This window comes from Populus euphratica, unplaced genomic scaffold (genome assembly GCF_000495115.2).
Source record: "Populus euphratica unplaced genomic scaffold, PopEup_1.0 scaffold251.1, whole genome shotgun sequence".
In the NCBI taxonomy this organism is placed as follows: domain Eukaryota; kingdom Viridiplantae; phylum Streptophyta; class Magnoliopsida; order Malpighiales; family Salicaceae; genus Populus; species Populus euphratica.
The window spans coordinates 197,542-214,114 of NW_011499988.1; the positions used below are offsets into that span (position 1 = coordinate 197,542).

The following is a 16,573-nucleotide window of genomic DNA, read 5'->3' on the forward strand; positions in this document are numbered from 1 at the left end:
AAATAATTATATTTATAATACAAGTAAATTATATCTAGAAATCTAAAACGTAAGAACCTTTTATCTTGACACTAGACCCACGAGAACAATGATGATGCAAGACTCAACACGTGATTCTGCAGACCTTGAGGCTCAGGTATGCACACCTTAAGCAACAGGTCTTCAAACTCACTTGCCAGGGCTTCGCAGCCCTTGCACCAGATGTTTGCAGTCTAGGATTGTGGCCAAGCATGTGTGAGGATTTGGCTCTAATGCCTAGGGCGTGGCAACCCGGTGCTAGGTGTCTGTAACCCCACCCAAACCCGAATTGATTATTTTTTTTCTGAATGAAAAAGGCAACCCCACCCTTGTTTAGTTTTTGTAACTCTTTGTGACAATAACATCTTTATAATTACACCACTTTAATCTTTTAATAAAAAGCAAACTTAAACAGTACCATTTACAATAAAATTACTATCAATCTATAATACTTCTAAATAATAAAAGCACTTACAGTCTACAGTAATTAAAATTTAATAATAATAATAATAATAATTCACTCACAATCCACAGTAATTAAAATTAATAATAATAATAATAATAATTTTTAATTTTATACTGCAAATAAAATCTATTTTTACTTTTTAATATTTATAATATTTTCTACAAATTTATTAATTATTATTTAAATGATATTAATTATAATATTTATAATAAAAATTATAATATTTATATCATGCCCCACCAAACAAATTTGTTATTTTTTATTGCAAGGTCTGTAACCAGATTTGCAGCCTTACCATGCTCCACTAAACAGTGAAATCAACTCACAGTCTATAATAATTCATTTCATAATAATCTATAATAATTCACTTTATAATATTAAACAGTACACTCCATAGGATAGTAATTCAATTTATAATAAAACACTGATATCTGTTAGGTATAGTTAATTTATTTGGTGGGCTATGTGTTTGGGTATGTGGTGTTGATTTTTGCTTGAAAATATTTTTTTTTTCAACACATAAAATTATTAAAAAAATAATAATTCAATAATTTTTAAAATAAAATGAATTTTAAAATGCAAATTATATTTTTCTTTTTCCTTCTCTTTATTATAGAAAAAGAGAGCAAGTTGACCCCAAAAAAGAAAAAAGAAATTGACTAACTAGGATAAACGATTATCCACCAAAAAATCCCATTTCTAAAAGAAAAAAGCGAGAAAAATACAAGTGGGAATCACAGAGTTGAGCAGCAGGGGGGCATTGGATTCAGCAGCCACTTCGTTGCATTTTATATGCAAATCTGTTGTGTCAAGTTGTCTGGTGATTGATGTACAGAGATCAGAAGCATTAATGGTCAAACAATTCATCCCTTTATACCAAATCGCAAGATAGGTACCTTCAAAAAAAATTCATAAAGAAAATCAACTGGAACCCAACTACAGCAAGGAGATGATGAAGATCAGCTCACCAAAACCGACAGTAATGCTTTCACTAGTTCCAAGTCTGGTAAATATATCACTGCATTCATGGTGAAGGCAGTATAATCAACGTCTCATGTGGCCATGAGTGAAACACAATAAACATCTTTCTTTACTAAAATACACTCTTGCATCAGAGTTCCAAGAGAAGGGGTGTAAAGTTCTGTTCTTTTTTACCGGTGGATGAACAAACAATGAGCTGTAAGCATTCTGTATTGCGTGCCTTTCTTACTCTACAGGCTTGGATAGCAGAAACTTCTCAGGCTATCCCTCTGGATCTCCTTTCCTTGCTCCAAGATGGTTGAATTTCAGTTGATTATGAACACTTCCGGCAGTGGTAAAAAGATGCCTGATGGAATAATTGAAAGAACGGATCAAAAGAAATATCTGGTACATCTATTTTATGTCAGCATGCCATGTTATCATGCCACAGCGTCAGCCTGTCGTCTATTCAATCGTGCATATAACCCATCCTGATGGAGAAGTTCCCTGTGACTGCCCATCTGCATGATGAAAAAGAAATAATAATAATGGGGGCACTTGCACCTTTTTACTAAATTTCGTACTAAATAAACTTGGTAGAATTGTAAGTAACGGTAAATGGAACCAGATAAATGTCCTGAAAATTAAAATTGCCCGAGTTTGAAAGGAAGTATCTAGAAACCTATAGGCTTTTTCCATCATCTACTTATTAATCCTAATCTCGAATCTCTATTGTAAACTATGAACATTTTAACTCAAAATCTAGAAGAAACAAGGGATGCAGTTTCTCTCCACTTTGCAATCAGTAACAAATATGCCTGAATATTATTGGTCATAAGTTATTGTTGTGTCAACAATGTCCTCCTGTGGAACAAGGGGCTAGTGGCCATCCAACGCCAACTTTTTTCTCAGAAAAAAGAACAACAAAAAAACTGCAGTGGCATTGAGAAATTATGGGATAAATGCCTTCAAAGCCCTTACCTGAGGGACAGGTTCGATACATTTTTTTTATTTGTGAGCAAGTAATAACTATGGTAGTGCACAAAAACAGGAAAAAAACATATAGTTAAAGAGGTTCGAAAAGAAAATTCCAACTTTCAAAATAATGATAGAGTTAATATTTAGGAATTCAGATGGAATTAACAGAGCACTGACCTCAACAACTTGACCACCATCCATTACCACTATCCGGTCAGCAGCTTGTATGGTGGAGAGCCTGGGGAAAGAATACAAGCAAACTTCAACTCTCAATTAAGACACTTGAAAGTAGGTGGGTGCAGCAGACCAAGACCTACCTGTGTGCAATAACAATTACAGTTCTCTTTGCCATTGATTCACTTCTAACAGCACGAAGTACACCCTACAAGCAGATGGCAAATTGAAGTCATCAAGTTATTGACCTCACATATTCCACTCTTTTCTCTCTCAACCTTTTCTTTTCCTTTTCTTTTGGTTTATTTGTCATGTGTTATTCCAAAAGATGATACCTTAACATTGTGCTCGCTCTCTGCATCCAGTGCACTAGTGGCTTCATCAAGGATCAAAATGGCTGGGTCCCGAAGAATAGCACGAGCAATGGCAATTCGCTGCTTCTGACCCCCACTAAGCAGATCATCATCAACAAGTGTTTCGTAACCATTGGGAAGAGACGAAATGAACTCATGAGCATATGCTTGCTTTGCAGCCCACTCAACATCCCCCTGTGTTATATCCCGTGTACATCCATATCTAATGTTTGAACTGATATCCATGTGGAATAGTTTTGGTTCCTGTTTACAAATATTCATAGTAAGGAGGAAATTCTTTGAGTGTACTGGAATTCATTAATTCTGGAGGTAAAGAAGCACCTGCCCAACATATCCAATCCGCTCCCTTAACCACTTGATATCCAACTCTCCAAGAGAGAAGCCATCAATTAAAATCTACAAGAAAAGTAACAACTACATAAGAGATTCATATTTGTTCATCTACCGCACTAATCAATAGATCATTGAAATGCAAGAGTATCATCTGCCAACAGCTCCCATTACAATCTTCAAGAGGCAAGCATCCATCAAAATTGTTTAATGTGTAACTCTTGAATGAACCCAAACTAAATTTAAATAAAGGGGGGGAATAACTTCATGGACAAGTTTCCCTTTTCAAATACAAGAAAAGAAAAGAAAAGGACAAAGGAAGCAGGTGCAGCCTTGAATAGAAACACAAGAGACATGAACATCATCTGAACCTCTGATTCTGGTGCAAGATGGGTTCGTCAGGTATTTGAGAGGTGAATTCTCTTGCTTATCCTTCTTTGATCTCAGAATACTAAAAAAATCATTCTAGGCCTCTATTATTACAGAAAATATCACCGAGCATGATGTGGAGGATAGTGTTTTTGTAAGTCAAAGTTGAGAGCCATGCACTAGTAGTACCAATCACTAATGGTAACTGAATAATCCCTATGGAAAAATCAGTTTCGAAGTGTTATCCATGCAAACTGGAGGTTTTTTACGTACCAATTTAGAATATACCTCTACTTACTTCCACAAAACAGTGTTCAAGGTCAAGTTTTTCCAGTCCTCTAAACTGATATAGTACAAGCAGAAAAACTATCTCCAAATTATTTGCAATTTTATTATTTTTTATTTTGTCCTTATTTAGGAAGTTTTCTATTTGCAATAAAAAATGGAATTGATCCTCATATTTCTCAAAACAAAGGAAAGGACACAAAAGATGAAACACAAAATTATGGATCAATTAAGCACTCTCGTAGACTTGCTTAAGTAGACTTGCTTAAGAATTAGAAAGACTTGAAAATAACATGATGCTATTTATAGGGATCTATATATTTCATTCCAAAAAAAACAGGGAGAAAGTTAGAAAAAATTGCATTTAAGTAGGATTTTATTGCTACTGGGAATTTATTTGTTTGGAGTTTATCCCTCTTGGATAGGACTCTTTAGGGCTTTGGTGTAACAATATGAGCACAAATTTTCTATACCTACAACATCTATTTTCATGATCAATTGAAACAGGTCGATGGGGTAGGGTTGGGGGTGGGGGTGGTGTTAAAGGGGTGGGTTTTTTCTTTCTTATCCCTCTACATCAGGAAGTAGAGAAGGAACCTTGATGACTTTTTAGCTTTTCCTTTTACAGTCTTATACTTGATTTTGAAAAAGGTGCTGCTAATAATTAATCCTCTATTCAGCAACTGAGATTTAAACACCTTCAAAGGAACACATAGCACAGAATATAAGATTTCACCTTGATTTCCACATTTTCTTCTACGTTGATTATTCAATTCTAAAGTGCCAAATCCTTCCATATCAGACAATAAATAAAAGTTGTTGGAGTCCTGTCACATGTCAAAACTTTTACCTGACCATTTGTTGGCTCATAAAGGCGAAGCAGCAGATTCACTATGGTGCTTTTCCCACTACCACTAAGACCAACCTAAGAGAAATTAGATGAGCAAATTATTAGCAATGATCGTCATTGAAACAGGATTGGAATCAAAGAAACAACATTCTTACAATTGCAAGCACTTCACCGGGATGCACTGAAATGTTTACGTGTCGCAGTACAGGAACCTGTTCAGATGCTGAAATGATTATTTTGTTTCAAAGCAGCATGATGATAAACTTCAGAAAATTAGAACCCCCCATAAAAAACTAAATATGACATCTAAAAATCTCTCCACGTTGTTTCCTTTCACATTCACCCATAGCCATACAGTTCCTCAAAGTACTCTCTTTTCTGGAGCATTCACTGCAATATAGGGTATGGAACTACTATGCAGTTACAGTTTTAGCTCTATTTACAGTCATCAAAGAGCGAAGCATGGGAGAAGCATGAGAGGGTATGTCTTAAGGAAAAAATGGGCATGGAATCAAGAGGCAGAAGCATAATTGATGCTGAAGTTAAGAAACATACCATTTCTCTTGAAGGATAATAGAAAGCCACATTTACAAACTCTATATGTCCCATCAGCCTTTGCAACTTTAATCCTGTAAAGCAGCAGAGTCTAAAAAATCAAACTAATATAAATGGAAATAACTTAAATCCTGTACAGTAGCAAAATCTAAAAAATCAAATTATTATAACTGGAAATTCACCAGTAAATAAAATACAGGCAAGGAAGTTCTCTTCTGAATGCAATCTTTTGGCAGCCAAAGTGGCAGCTTTCCTTTGTGTTCTATGGAATTACATATTGCTGAAAATAAAAATAGAAAACTACATGTGTGCAAATACGATACACCTTAGCAGATGATATCTCAAGGCAGTCACTAAGACCTATTGGTCAAAGACTTAAGAGTTATTTCATCAGTCCAACTCTGGACAAAGTTTCTCCCAACCCAAAGTGCCTAGTTGAAGGAAAAAACCATCAAATCATCATCGAATGTCTGAAAGGTTTGCATTGAAGAACTACCCAGATATTGTAGAATGTTAGCAGTGTCAACTAAGAAACACTGAATTAACGCTTTGTCCTCCAAATCTTTGATCCTCAATTTGGAAATCACTGATGCTTCAAACTCACAGGGGGGAGTTAGAATGCATCTCCCTTTTAATTGCTGCGATCTCACAAGAGATGGATTCATCCATGTATCCAAAAGAGAAAGAAAGAGGAACAGAACAGAACAAAATACAAGTAAGCAAGATCCTATCAAAGTTCAAAACTGCTTGCCTTTTGATAAGAATTGGTCGCTTGGCAATAGATCCATCAATTGGAAGACCTTTTCGCTTGCCCCAATGGATTGCATCAGGGATGATAAATTATCCCCTACCCACCATGTAGAATATATCAGCCATTCACTGTATAATATAAACTTTGTAAGGTGCTCTGCTGTAATATGACCAGCCAGAATAGACATTCCTCCTACTAGCACCGCAATGACCTATAAAATAAAAACTGCCAAAATAAGCAGGAAGAGACTAAAAACCAGACCACGAAGTTTAGGTTTACAAATTCTTTCAAGGCCAGATGCATTAACTTTCATAGTGGATCACTGAACATCTTACACTAGAAACTTCAATGAAACCACTCAAATTCAAAAGTTAGAAGATAGTTTGTTTGAAAAATTGACAACATGACAGACTAGATTTAAAAAATAGAAAAATGGACCTGAGTTGAGTGATAAAGAGTGTTGAAACTCAAATTCCAAAATCCATATGCAGCACTTTGTCGTAAGCTTATATCAGCCAATTTCTCCAGCCACAGCTTGTACCTATGGACCCAAGATATAAAACATTTTTCTGCCAGAATCAATTTAGCTACAAAAAAACATGTATACCTGATGGCAATGTTTTCCATTTTCTGGGAGTTGCAAAGCCAAAAAGCAGATGTGCTCAAGCATATACAGGATTCAAAAGCATATTTACCTTCCAAGTTCAACATTTTCTGTTCCATAAATGCGAACTGTCCTCATCAAAGAGAATGTCTCTTGCGCCACCTACATAAAAATAATGCAAACCCATTTGTTGTGATATCATTAAGAAGAAAAGGGAACTGTTTCCTTCAATATCTAAAGGATGAGTTGTTTTATTCTACTTCATTAGCAGAAGCAGTGAACTCTTGAGTCAACTTTGCTGCCTTCTTCTGGTACCTAACAAAAAAGAAAACCAAGTTGAAGTAATAATCAGCAGTGTTCAAAAATAAGTCCATGAATAGAAAAGAGGGGATGATACAAATTATACGTTAGCCAAAATCATTGGTCTTTAAATTTGTGTGCATTGCATGTTGAAGTCACTAATCTAGAGTCAAAGCACATCATGTTTCTAGCAAAACAACAACCCTTAAGCTCAAGATTGCTCAGGCAATCACTCAACCTTTCTTTGTTAATTGACTTTAACTTGAACCACATGACTCCTAATTATATCAGCCATTGCTTGTGTGGAAATATTCTTGTTTGACTTATCATGTGGTGCACCCACCAGACATCTTCATTTCAATCAAATCCAGTTTATGATCAACCACTTCGGGGGGGGGGGGGGGGGGGGGGGAAACTATAAAAATCTTCATGTGGTGCACCCACCAGACATCTTCATTTCAATCAAATCCAGTTTATGATCAACCACTTTCGGGGGGGGGTGTCGGGAGGAAAAGATACAAAATCTTACTGGCCGTAGATCAGCATCACTGCTGCTAAAGTTGTGCATATCAACAGTGTGAATGAACCAAGTTTCCAGGACAAAATTATCAAGTAGATCAATGCACCTGTACCCTAGAATAGAGCAAAAGGAACACAAGTTCAATCATCATATTGTAAACAAACTAATAATTACTGATGATTTTACCAGCAAATAACCTGTAGGACATTGCGCAATATCAAATTAAGATCATTGCCAATAACACGAGACACTTGCTGACAATCTGACCCAAGCCTACTTGTCAAATCACCGACTGTTTCATTGTCAAAAAATGATATATCCTACAAAAGATACACCACAATCATAAGTTAATCCATAAACCATTATATCCAAACAAGCACTGCCTGGAATCGCATTAGAGGACGTACAAAGCAGTAGTGCTGATCAGAGTATAACAAACCTGGAGAAGAAGAGCAGAATATAATGTTTCCCTCATTCGCTTCACCTACAAAATACTACAGAAGTCATAACGATACTTCACAGGAGATAGCGTTTCACAAAACAGCTCTTCTCTAGTAGTATCTTGAAAAACTCATGTCTAAACATCTTCTTTAAGCTAAGCAAGCAATTTTAGAATGTAACTCGGAACTACCAACGATATGAACTCTGGCATTGGCATAACACAACTGATAGGACCAACAAGTGAAATGCTAGTGTAGAAACCGGAGAGGTTAACCACCAGGGAGTGACTCACCAGGATCATATTTGCAATGCCAAAACAACAACCCCGTATTCCACTGAATTTCAAATAAACAAGGCCAGTGTCAGCAGCTGTCAAATTGAAAGCTCAATGTAGGAAATTGTTGCATTAACCATGTATCAGACGGCCATGCTTTATTAGCATGCAAGCTACGGGAGAAGGGGATTTTTTACCATACAAGATTTTAACCTGCAAATTCCAGCTACAACACATAGGGCTACCAAGAGACGCACATTTCGGTGGAATACTGCAACGGTTGCAGTCTGGGCTGAAAAGATCGATGCCGTTAAGAAATGCGGTACTGAGATTTCCGAAAGCTGAGCCCACCACAAGCACGTGCACAAATTAAGCACTACTCCTACTAGTTAAAATTAATTAATTAAATTCAAGAAAATCAAACGCACCGCTGCAACAATGAGAGCAGTAAAGGCGGTGAAAATGACCCAACGATCCTGAGCCACAAGATGCCACATGCGAGTAAGTGCACGCCACACGGTGACCGGTTTGGCCAAAATTTTAATATCCGCCTCATCAGAAAAGCTCCACCAGTTTCCTCCAGGCAAAATTGACGGAAGAAACTCGATAAATCTCCGAATCCTCTCGTTTAACTCAACACCTTCCTCTCTCTCCACCCGCTGCTCGCTGCCATAATACTGTTCTATGTTACTGCCATAGCCGTTTACTGATGATGATGAAGAAGAAGATGAAGATTTTGGGGGAAGTGGTCTTCTTCTTCTATTATTATTATTATTATGAAGGGAAAATTGAAATCCGGTACCGGTGTCTAAACGGACGAGGTTCCTACAGGTACGGATTAGACGACGTTGCTTATATTTGTGGTGGTGAGGCGAAGAGAGCAGGCGAGGCTTTAAGAAGTTGACATTGCTGCTGCAAATCAGCACAGCCATGAATATATGATTGAAGAAATGGAGAAGTAAGAGGAGTGCACCGCTTTCTTCTCTTTTTGCAACTTTGCGTTGTGAAATTTGGTTGCCAAGGAGTGTTTCTTAAGCAAGTCTTCAGTTGAATTATTTGAGAGGTCATTAATAACCATCGGATTAAAAATAACGAGGTTATTAGACTGGTTAATTACCAAGCCGGTGGTAGCCCCTTGTAAACTGTTTCTTTCTTCCTTTTCCAAATCAATTTTTTATTCTTTAATTAATTTCTCCGTGAACCAGTGATCATCTCTGTGGCTCGTTTGGTTTCGACATCTAGATTAGGGCTTCTCGAGTTTTAGGAAGAAGGGGGAGCTTTTTAGCTGCTGTTTTTTACTGCTAATATGTTCTGATGTCGTGGAGTTGTAGGCACCAGGAGCATTAGAAAGAGAGGATTGTACGTACATTGTTGATAGAGCTCGATGCCTGCTTGCTATTTGGACGTGAGGTGCCAAAAATTCGGGCTCACTGCAGCTATTAGCACGTGTGTTTTTTAATTAATTCTTAATAAAAAAAATTCTAAGTGTTTTTAATCCATATTAAAATAATTTTTTTATATATTTTTAATATTAATATATTAGAATCATCTAAAAACAACAAAAAAAATAATTAAAAATAAAATAAATCAAGATTTTTTTAAAACAAGGCTGAATTGCAAAACCAAATAGCTTATTAGTATTATTTAGCATTGTTATAACTTTTATGATTATAATTTTTTAAAAAATATGTTTTTAGTTTTTTTCTTAACTAATGTCCAAGAAAGAGTTTTCAATGAAATTAATGTAAAATCATTTGATTGTTTTATTATCTAAATGGTATTCATTCTATATTAAATATGATGAAACATAACCCAACTATAAAATAAAAAGATCTAATTTAATGGGAAACACGAGGGTTGTTTATAAAGATAGTAATGTAATTATGATGAAACATAACCCAACTATGAAATAAAAAGACCTAATTTAATGGGAAACATGAGGGTTGTTTATAAAGATAGTAATGTAATCTGAATTTGAGGTAAAACTATTATAAATAATAAAATTAAAAATATTATTATTTCTAAATATTTTTTATCTTTTTTTTTAGTTGAAGTATTTAAACTAAAAATATTTTTTATTTCATGCTAAAATAATTTTTTTCTCGTAAACATAAAGTATATATACTAATAAACTTTTAATTTCATATTAAAAATATAAAATCTTCTTATGATATTTATACAGTAAACTTTGATATATGATAATAATCATAAAAAAGATTGATATGGTTTCCTTAATGTAATTGTAAAATTTACCATGAAAATGATTAACATAATCTTCTAAGTATGATCACACAACTCTTCAAGGATAGGATAAACATTATTTTAACAATAAGAATAGACACAATATCATTAGGATAATAACCTCACAACTCCAAGGAAAAAAAAAGAAAGAAGGACTTCATCCATGCATTATAATAACATCAATCTTCATGTAATCTCAACACTATCTTAATGATTCGTTAGAAAATATAAAGATATACTAACAAATTGAATTTCTTCCTAATTCCAAGCAAGGGGCATATCCTTTAAAGGTTTGTCAAAATTTAAAGCTTGATTCCTATCAAAATTTGATAAATATTTTTCTAAAAATATACGTTGGATCCATATAAATTTTTAATAATTTTTTAAGGGTTTTTAGACACATATTTTCAAAGAAATTCCCCAATATATTTCTAAATATGAGTATGTGATCATATAAAACACACTAAACCCAGTATTTTTAGATTTACTATCTTTTGATTTAATCACGCTTTAAGTTTAAACACATATGAATATAATAAATTATAAGATACATATAAATATAATAAATGATGAGACCTAATATTTTTAGATTTAATATCTCATTAAACCTTAAAAAATGTAAATTGATGATCTTTTTGGATTTTATCACAAGATTTTTTGTTTTTGTGATTACCTGTAACATAAATAATTAAAGTAAAAAAATATTCATATCTTTATATCTCTCACGATATACACATTTTGTCAAGATATCATCAATTAATGTATTATGATGATTATATTATTATTTATATCTAATAAAAATGTCAAATATTTTTGAAGAGTACAAAATACGTTGATGTCAAATATTACTTTGGTCCAGATATTACTATTCCAGATGATATCGGTACCAGGAAAATTAATAACATGACTCGAGGCCATCAAAGGGCTCGGCGGTGAAGTTGAAGATTCTACAATGGAACCCAAGCTAGGATGAAGATTCGTTAACTATGCGGGTCTAACCTTGTCTGTTCAGCAAAGCATAAAAACAAAAACATTTCATTCTTTCTTGTGAGGACAAAACATTCCTCCTATTTCTTGAGGATATAACTTACTCAGGATTAAGATTGATATCTCCTAACCATCTAGGTGGTGGCCAAGTGGTAAGAACTTGGTCAATATTTGTAAAATTTCCTCCTATTTACCCATTAATGCAGGCATGCTCAAACTACGACAATTGACAAATCTAAGTGTAATAATCTCTTTTTTCTATTTGTTATAATAGTTCTATTTATTAGATCGTCACATCGTAGCAATTATATTTCATAGTTGAATAATATAAAAATCAACAATATTTCTATTTTTTAAATTGCATATGATAACTAATTAATTAATATCATTGAACTAATTTAGTGGTAAGTAAAAAAATTTATTATTTAAGGAAAATTATTTCTTCATGAGTCTCGCAAAAGAGATAACCATCTTCTCAATCTATTTAAAGAAAATTGCATTTGATGTCGTGACCTGATAGAGAAAGACACTTGGTTTTTTTTGTATTTGGATTCGTTTTTTTTTTTAATATATCTATTATTTTCATGATATTTTATTTATTTATTGAGTTTATAAGATATTTAGTGAACTCTAAAATTAATCATGATACATATAAATTAGTACAAACATACCGATTTATTAAAAAACAAAAGACAAAGAAAAAAAGTTTACAAACAAATATTTTATATTAAATTTATACATAAATTAAGGTGTTAATCAATTAGTAATTGATATAGATTCTATGAATTTTAAAATGATTGGTTTTCATAAAGAAATAATCATTATATTTTTTCTATGATACCCCTCATTTTAATTACAAATGACGTGGAGCATGCTACAATTATATATATATATATATAAAACACGATGGTATATATTTTTATGTGTTAAATAATTGATTTCAACAAAACATTTTTTATCTAAATAAATACTATGTAATTGAAGATTTTAAATATTTTTCTTGTACTTGTGTTATCAGACTCACCAAGTCTTTTAAATCTACCTTTACCAGTCCATGAACAATGATCCTTATTTATTTGAATTAACTGATTAATTTCTTTATATGTATTCGGTGAAAAAATACAAAAACTTTAATCACTGTGAGCATAAAAAAAAGATAAGGAAAAAGCAAGAGAAAAAGAAGTGGAACGAGCATGAGAGAAGCCCAGCTCAGAATTTATGGTCCAGTGATTTAAAGCCCATTTTCTGAAACCCTAACCGCTGCCGCTGCCACATCCAAAACCGGAGGACAAAATCGTCAACCAAAATTCCCACACATTTTCTTTCGCACACATATATTTTCCAAACCCTAAGACCGTTTACTCTGGTCTCTCCGCAGCCGTTCAAACCCTAGACAACCGATATCTACCCCTCTCACCGAAAAATGACGACCCGCTTCAAGAAGAACCGGAAGAAGAGAGGGCACGTCAGTGCTGGCCATGGACGTATCGGCAAGCACAGGAAGCATCCAGGAGGTCGTGGTAATGCTGGAGGAATGCACCACCACCGGATTCTATTCGACAAGTACCATCCTGGTTACTTTGGAAAAGTCGGTATGCGTTACTTCCACAAGCTCCGCAACAAGTTCCACTGTCCGATCGTGAACATCGACAAGCTCTGGTCCATGGTCCCTCAGGATGTTAAGGACAAGGCAACCAAGGATACTGTGCCGATGATCGATGTCACTCAGTTCGGGTACTTCAAAGTTCTTGGGAAGGGGGTTTTGCCTGAGAAGCAACCAATCGTTGTCAAGGCCAAGCTTATTTCGAAGATTGCCGAGAAGAAGATTAAAGAGGCTGGGGGAGCTGTTGTGCTTACTGCTTAGGTGAGGATTTTAAGATTTTGAGCTGTCCTTGATTTTGTTAAATTCAAGAGATTAGTGATATTGTTGGACCGTTTGATATTATGGATACTTTATGTTTTTCTTATAAATCTATTGGTATTGGCTTATTTATGGCTTTGTCTCTTGCATTCATGGCTGGGTCGAATTGAATTGATTGTTTGATGATGCTAATTTCACTGTGGTGCTTTGTGAATATGGAACCTTACTTTTCCTAATGCTGACTTGTTTTTGAGGGTTCTTTTTCCCATGGATATAAAAATCTTTGGTTGCCATTCAATTTTTTACTGAGTGAATATTTTTTACAGAGTTGAATTGCAAATGAAACTGCCCTTGAAAGTTTCGTTTCCAATCAGGCAATTGAAGTTTATATGCATTGCAAGAACATGCAATTTGGTCTGATTTATTTCTCGGTGCTGGTTTCTTTTGGAGTATGCCCTGTCACATTCTCTCGATGGTTGGTTTCTTTTGGGATATGCCCTGTCACATTCTCTCGTTAAGTGTCTTATTTACAAGGTTCTTATAGGAATTTGATCAGATTTGATTTCCAATCATGACGCATTTTGCTTGTGAGAAGGAAATAGAATACCAGTAGTCATGTATTGATCTAGCTCATTGCAGTAGACTTGAGGGACTCTATGAATCCACACCTGAAATTCATTTTTCAATAAATTAATGCTGTTTGGTGGGTTTTCTACCAAACCTATTGCTCGTATTCCTTCTGCATTATTTATTTTAGCATTAGTGACTGGAGATTTTAACAATAGTGTGAAGACATTCTGGTGTGCTTGCTGATTTTTCCTCACAAATACTGTTTTATATTTATAATGTTTTGGTATCACTTGTTTGCAAATGTTTATCATTTCCATCAGTAAGAAATACAAATACTCATTTTATTGATAAATTAATATGTTATTAGGAATTTTTGTGCATGGACTATAATATGACTGTCTGCTATCACCTATACTTGCGTATCAGCAATTTGGTTCCACCTGCTTTGTCAAGGCCCTGGTGTTTTGTGCTTTATGGAGATTCTGTCCGTTAAATCACTCCCGAGTGATTGTAAAATTTCCTTTGGCATGGCATCATAACCATGCCTGACAGCAATATTCTTCCATAATAGGGTTTGGTATCCATCTCTTGTCATTGACTCTTTGGCACGAGTGATTGTAAAATTTCCTTTGGCATGGCATTCTAACCATGCCTGCCAGCAATATTCTTATAGAGTTTGGTACCCGTCTCTTGTCATTGACTCTTTGGCGTGCTTGAATTTTGGCCTATTTGTATGTGTTTTCAGAGCTGTCTTGTTTCATCCAATGGACTTGCGGTTTTAATGTTTCTAGCTGCGAATCCTACATTTTGGAAATACCGTTTGTATTTGTTACATTGGGGGGATTGAGGAGTGAAAGTCAGATTCTATAGCATCAGGTTTACTGGGTTTATCAAATGAGCTTGTTCATTTCTAGTGGGAATCGAGGTTGAAGTTGCACTAGCCATTATAGAAACGAACGAACTCAAATTGAGGCGATGAAATATTATCATGGTGGTCCAATCAATTATAGTGCTCGAATGTCAGGGTTCCTCCGTCCGTGCAGGGTTCTCCTAGGGATTTAGGACGGAAACCGGCATTTAGAGACTCAAAGCAATTGTAAGGTTAATATTTGAATGCCGAGCTCTGCCAGAGGTCGATCAGTTTAGTGAATAGCAAGCAATACTGTCAAAGCAAGCTAACAAGAAAATGGTTGAACATACAGATATTGCAATTGTTAGCTTACATGAATATTCAGACAATACCTTGTTGGGTATTGGTGCCTAATTTACGAGTTAATGACCAAGAAAGTTTTTTAAAGAATTATTTTGATCAGTTCGGTTTAGTGTACATAAGATGGGGTAAAAATGCTACCCCCACAAGAACTAGTGTCTCAAGGAACATTAAATGTTAAAATCTTAGTGTATTGGACTTTCACTGTTTAATAACAAATGTTAAAATGAAAGTATACTGCACTTTATTTTAACATTGGAAAAAACTTGCACTGAAAAGCTATGTTCCTTCCTGAAGTGTATTATAAATTAGTTCTTCTAGTTTTGCAGAACAAATAAAGTAGTTCATTTGATTTTAAAAACTAATTACTTAGTTTGTTAATAACCGTTGAGCATGTTTAATTCTATATAATTTTATTCCAAAAAATGTTTTTATCCCTCGTCGAATCTCTCCATATTATTTATTCATTTTTAAAACTACTAAAACGACACACCTAGGCAAGATTTTCATGTTATATCCTTCCATATTATTACACCTAGGCAAGATTTTCATGTTATATCCGACAAATTTTTACTTGGTTGCTATAATTTTGAAAGTCTACACTTCTATTTTAAAAAATAAATATTGACACTCGGTTGTGAAATTATCAAAGTTCAAGCATGTTATTATCTCTTTTATTTTATAATAACTTTCCTCTGAAAAATTCATGAGATGATAAACTTTTAATGAGGGAATAGCTTATTTTGTAGTTAAACTGTTAAATGATTTTTTCCATTAAAAAATAGAATAAATTGGAGAATCGTGAGAGAGGATCTTACTAGATGCATAGATAAATTTATCGTGTACTAAACTTCAGAAAATACATTTTTCTTTTTTCAATCACAAGCTAAAGTTTTGCTCACGTGTTAAATAAGAAGAAAAGGGTGAGCTTTTTGTGTTTGTTTTTCTTGTTAGAAAATGTTTTTGAGAATTTTTAAAATTTGTTTTTCATAGTAAATTTCTTATATTTTTGGATAATTGATGTTAAAATAAATTTTAAAAAGTAAAAAAAATATTGTTATAATATTTTTTTAAATAAAAAATTTTTAAAAAAATAACCGCTGTTGTAATCTCAAACACTATCTAAAATTATATTTATTTTTGTAACAACTCTTATCACTAAGACAAGCAATGAAAATAAGGTATTTGGTTACATTTGAAACACATGCTTGTGTTTATAGAGATAAGATCTGTTTGTTTTTATGTTTCAAAAACATATTTGAAAAAAATTAAACTTTTTTTATTCTTTTCTTTACTTCAAATTGATATTTTTTTTCAGATCATTTTAATGAGTTGATATTAAAAATAATTTTTTTAAAAAATATTTTAATATATTTCTGAGTAAAATATACTTTGAAAAACAACCACAACTACGTTCGGAGTATGTTTGTTTTTGTGGTAATTGTTATGGTTATG

General features: G+C 33.8%; 3 protein-coding genes across 3 annotated transcripts in view; 1 reads left to right on the top strand and 2 right to left on the bottom strand.

Moving 5' to 3' along the window:
• The window catches only part of LOC105140251 (proline-rich protein 2), a 3,017-nt gene extending 2,785 nt beyond the window's left edge, over nt 1–232 (bottom strand). Inside the window, exon 1 of the mRNA XM_011047002.1 lies at nt 173–232. Within this exon, the coding sequence (XP_011045304.1) occupies nt 173–232 (60 nt within the window). The remainder of the gene's footprint in view (nt 1–172) is intronic.
• A 1,099-nt stretch (nt 233–1,331) lies between these two features.
• ABCB26 (transporter associated with antigen processing protein 1) lies at nt 1,332–9,570 on the bottom strand. Its single transcript, XM_011046960.1, has 18 exons — nt 8,678–9,570; nt 8,463–8,590; nt 8,268–8,310; nt 7,974–8,018; nt 7,732–7,854; nt 7,544–7,647; nt 6,975–7,029; nt 6,806–6,876; nt 6,549–6,651; nt 6,111–6,321; nt 5,360–5,433; nt 4,960–5,016; nt 4,805–4,879; nt 3,292–3,366; nt 2,932–3,213; nt 2,740–2,804; nt 2,600–2,660; nt 1,332–1,965 (listed from the first exon to the last, which is right to left on the bottom strand). The coding sequence occupies exons 1-18, from the start codon at nt 9,179–9,181 to the stop codon at nt 1,885–1,887; spliced, it is 2,157 nt and encodes a 718-aa protein (XP_011045262.1). The 5' UTR covers nt 9,182–9,570; the 3' UTR covers nt 1,332–1,884.
• Nucleotides 9,571–12,812: 3,242 nt separating this feature from the next.
• Nucleotides 12,813–13,476, top strand: LOC105140221 (Ribosomal protein L18e/L15 superfamily protein). Its single transcript, XM_011046961.1, has one exon. It carries the CDS (start codon nt 12,901–12,903, stop codon nt 13,339–13,341), a length of 441 nt encoding a protein of 146 aa, XP_011045263.1. The 5' UTR covers nt 12,813–12,900; the 3' UTR covers nt 13,342–13,476.
• The last annotated feature ends 3,097 nt before the right edge of the window (nt 13,477–16,573 follow it).

Excerpts from the sequence above, each read along its gene's own strand:
- ABCB26 (XM_011046960.1), bottom strand. The coding sequence starts at position 9,181 with ATGGCTGTGCTGATTTGCAGCAGCAATGTCAACTTCTTAAAGCCTCGC. Across the intron at positions 8,591-8,677 it reads CTGCTCTCATTGTTGCAGCG|CTTTCGGAAATCTCAGTACC; the intron begins GTGCGTTTGATT and ends TGGTGGGCTCAG. Across the intron at positions 8,311-8,462 it reads GTTGTAGCTGGAATTTGCAG|TGGAATACGGGGTTGTTGTT; the intron begins GTTAAAATCTTG and ends TTTGAAATTCAG.
- LOC105140221 (XM_011046961.1), top strand. The coding sequence starts at position 12,901 with ATGACGACCCGCTTCAAGAAGAACCGGAAGAAGAGAGGGCACGTCAGT.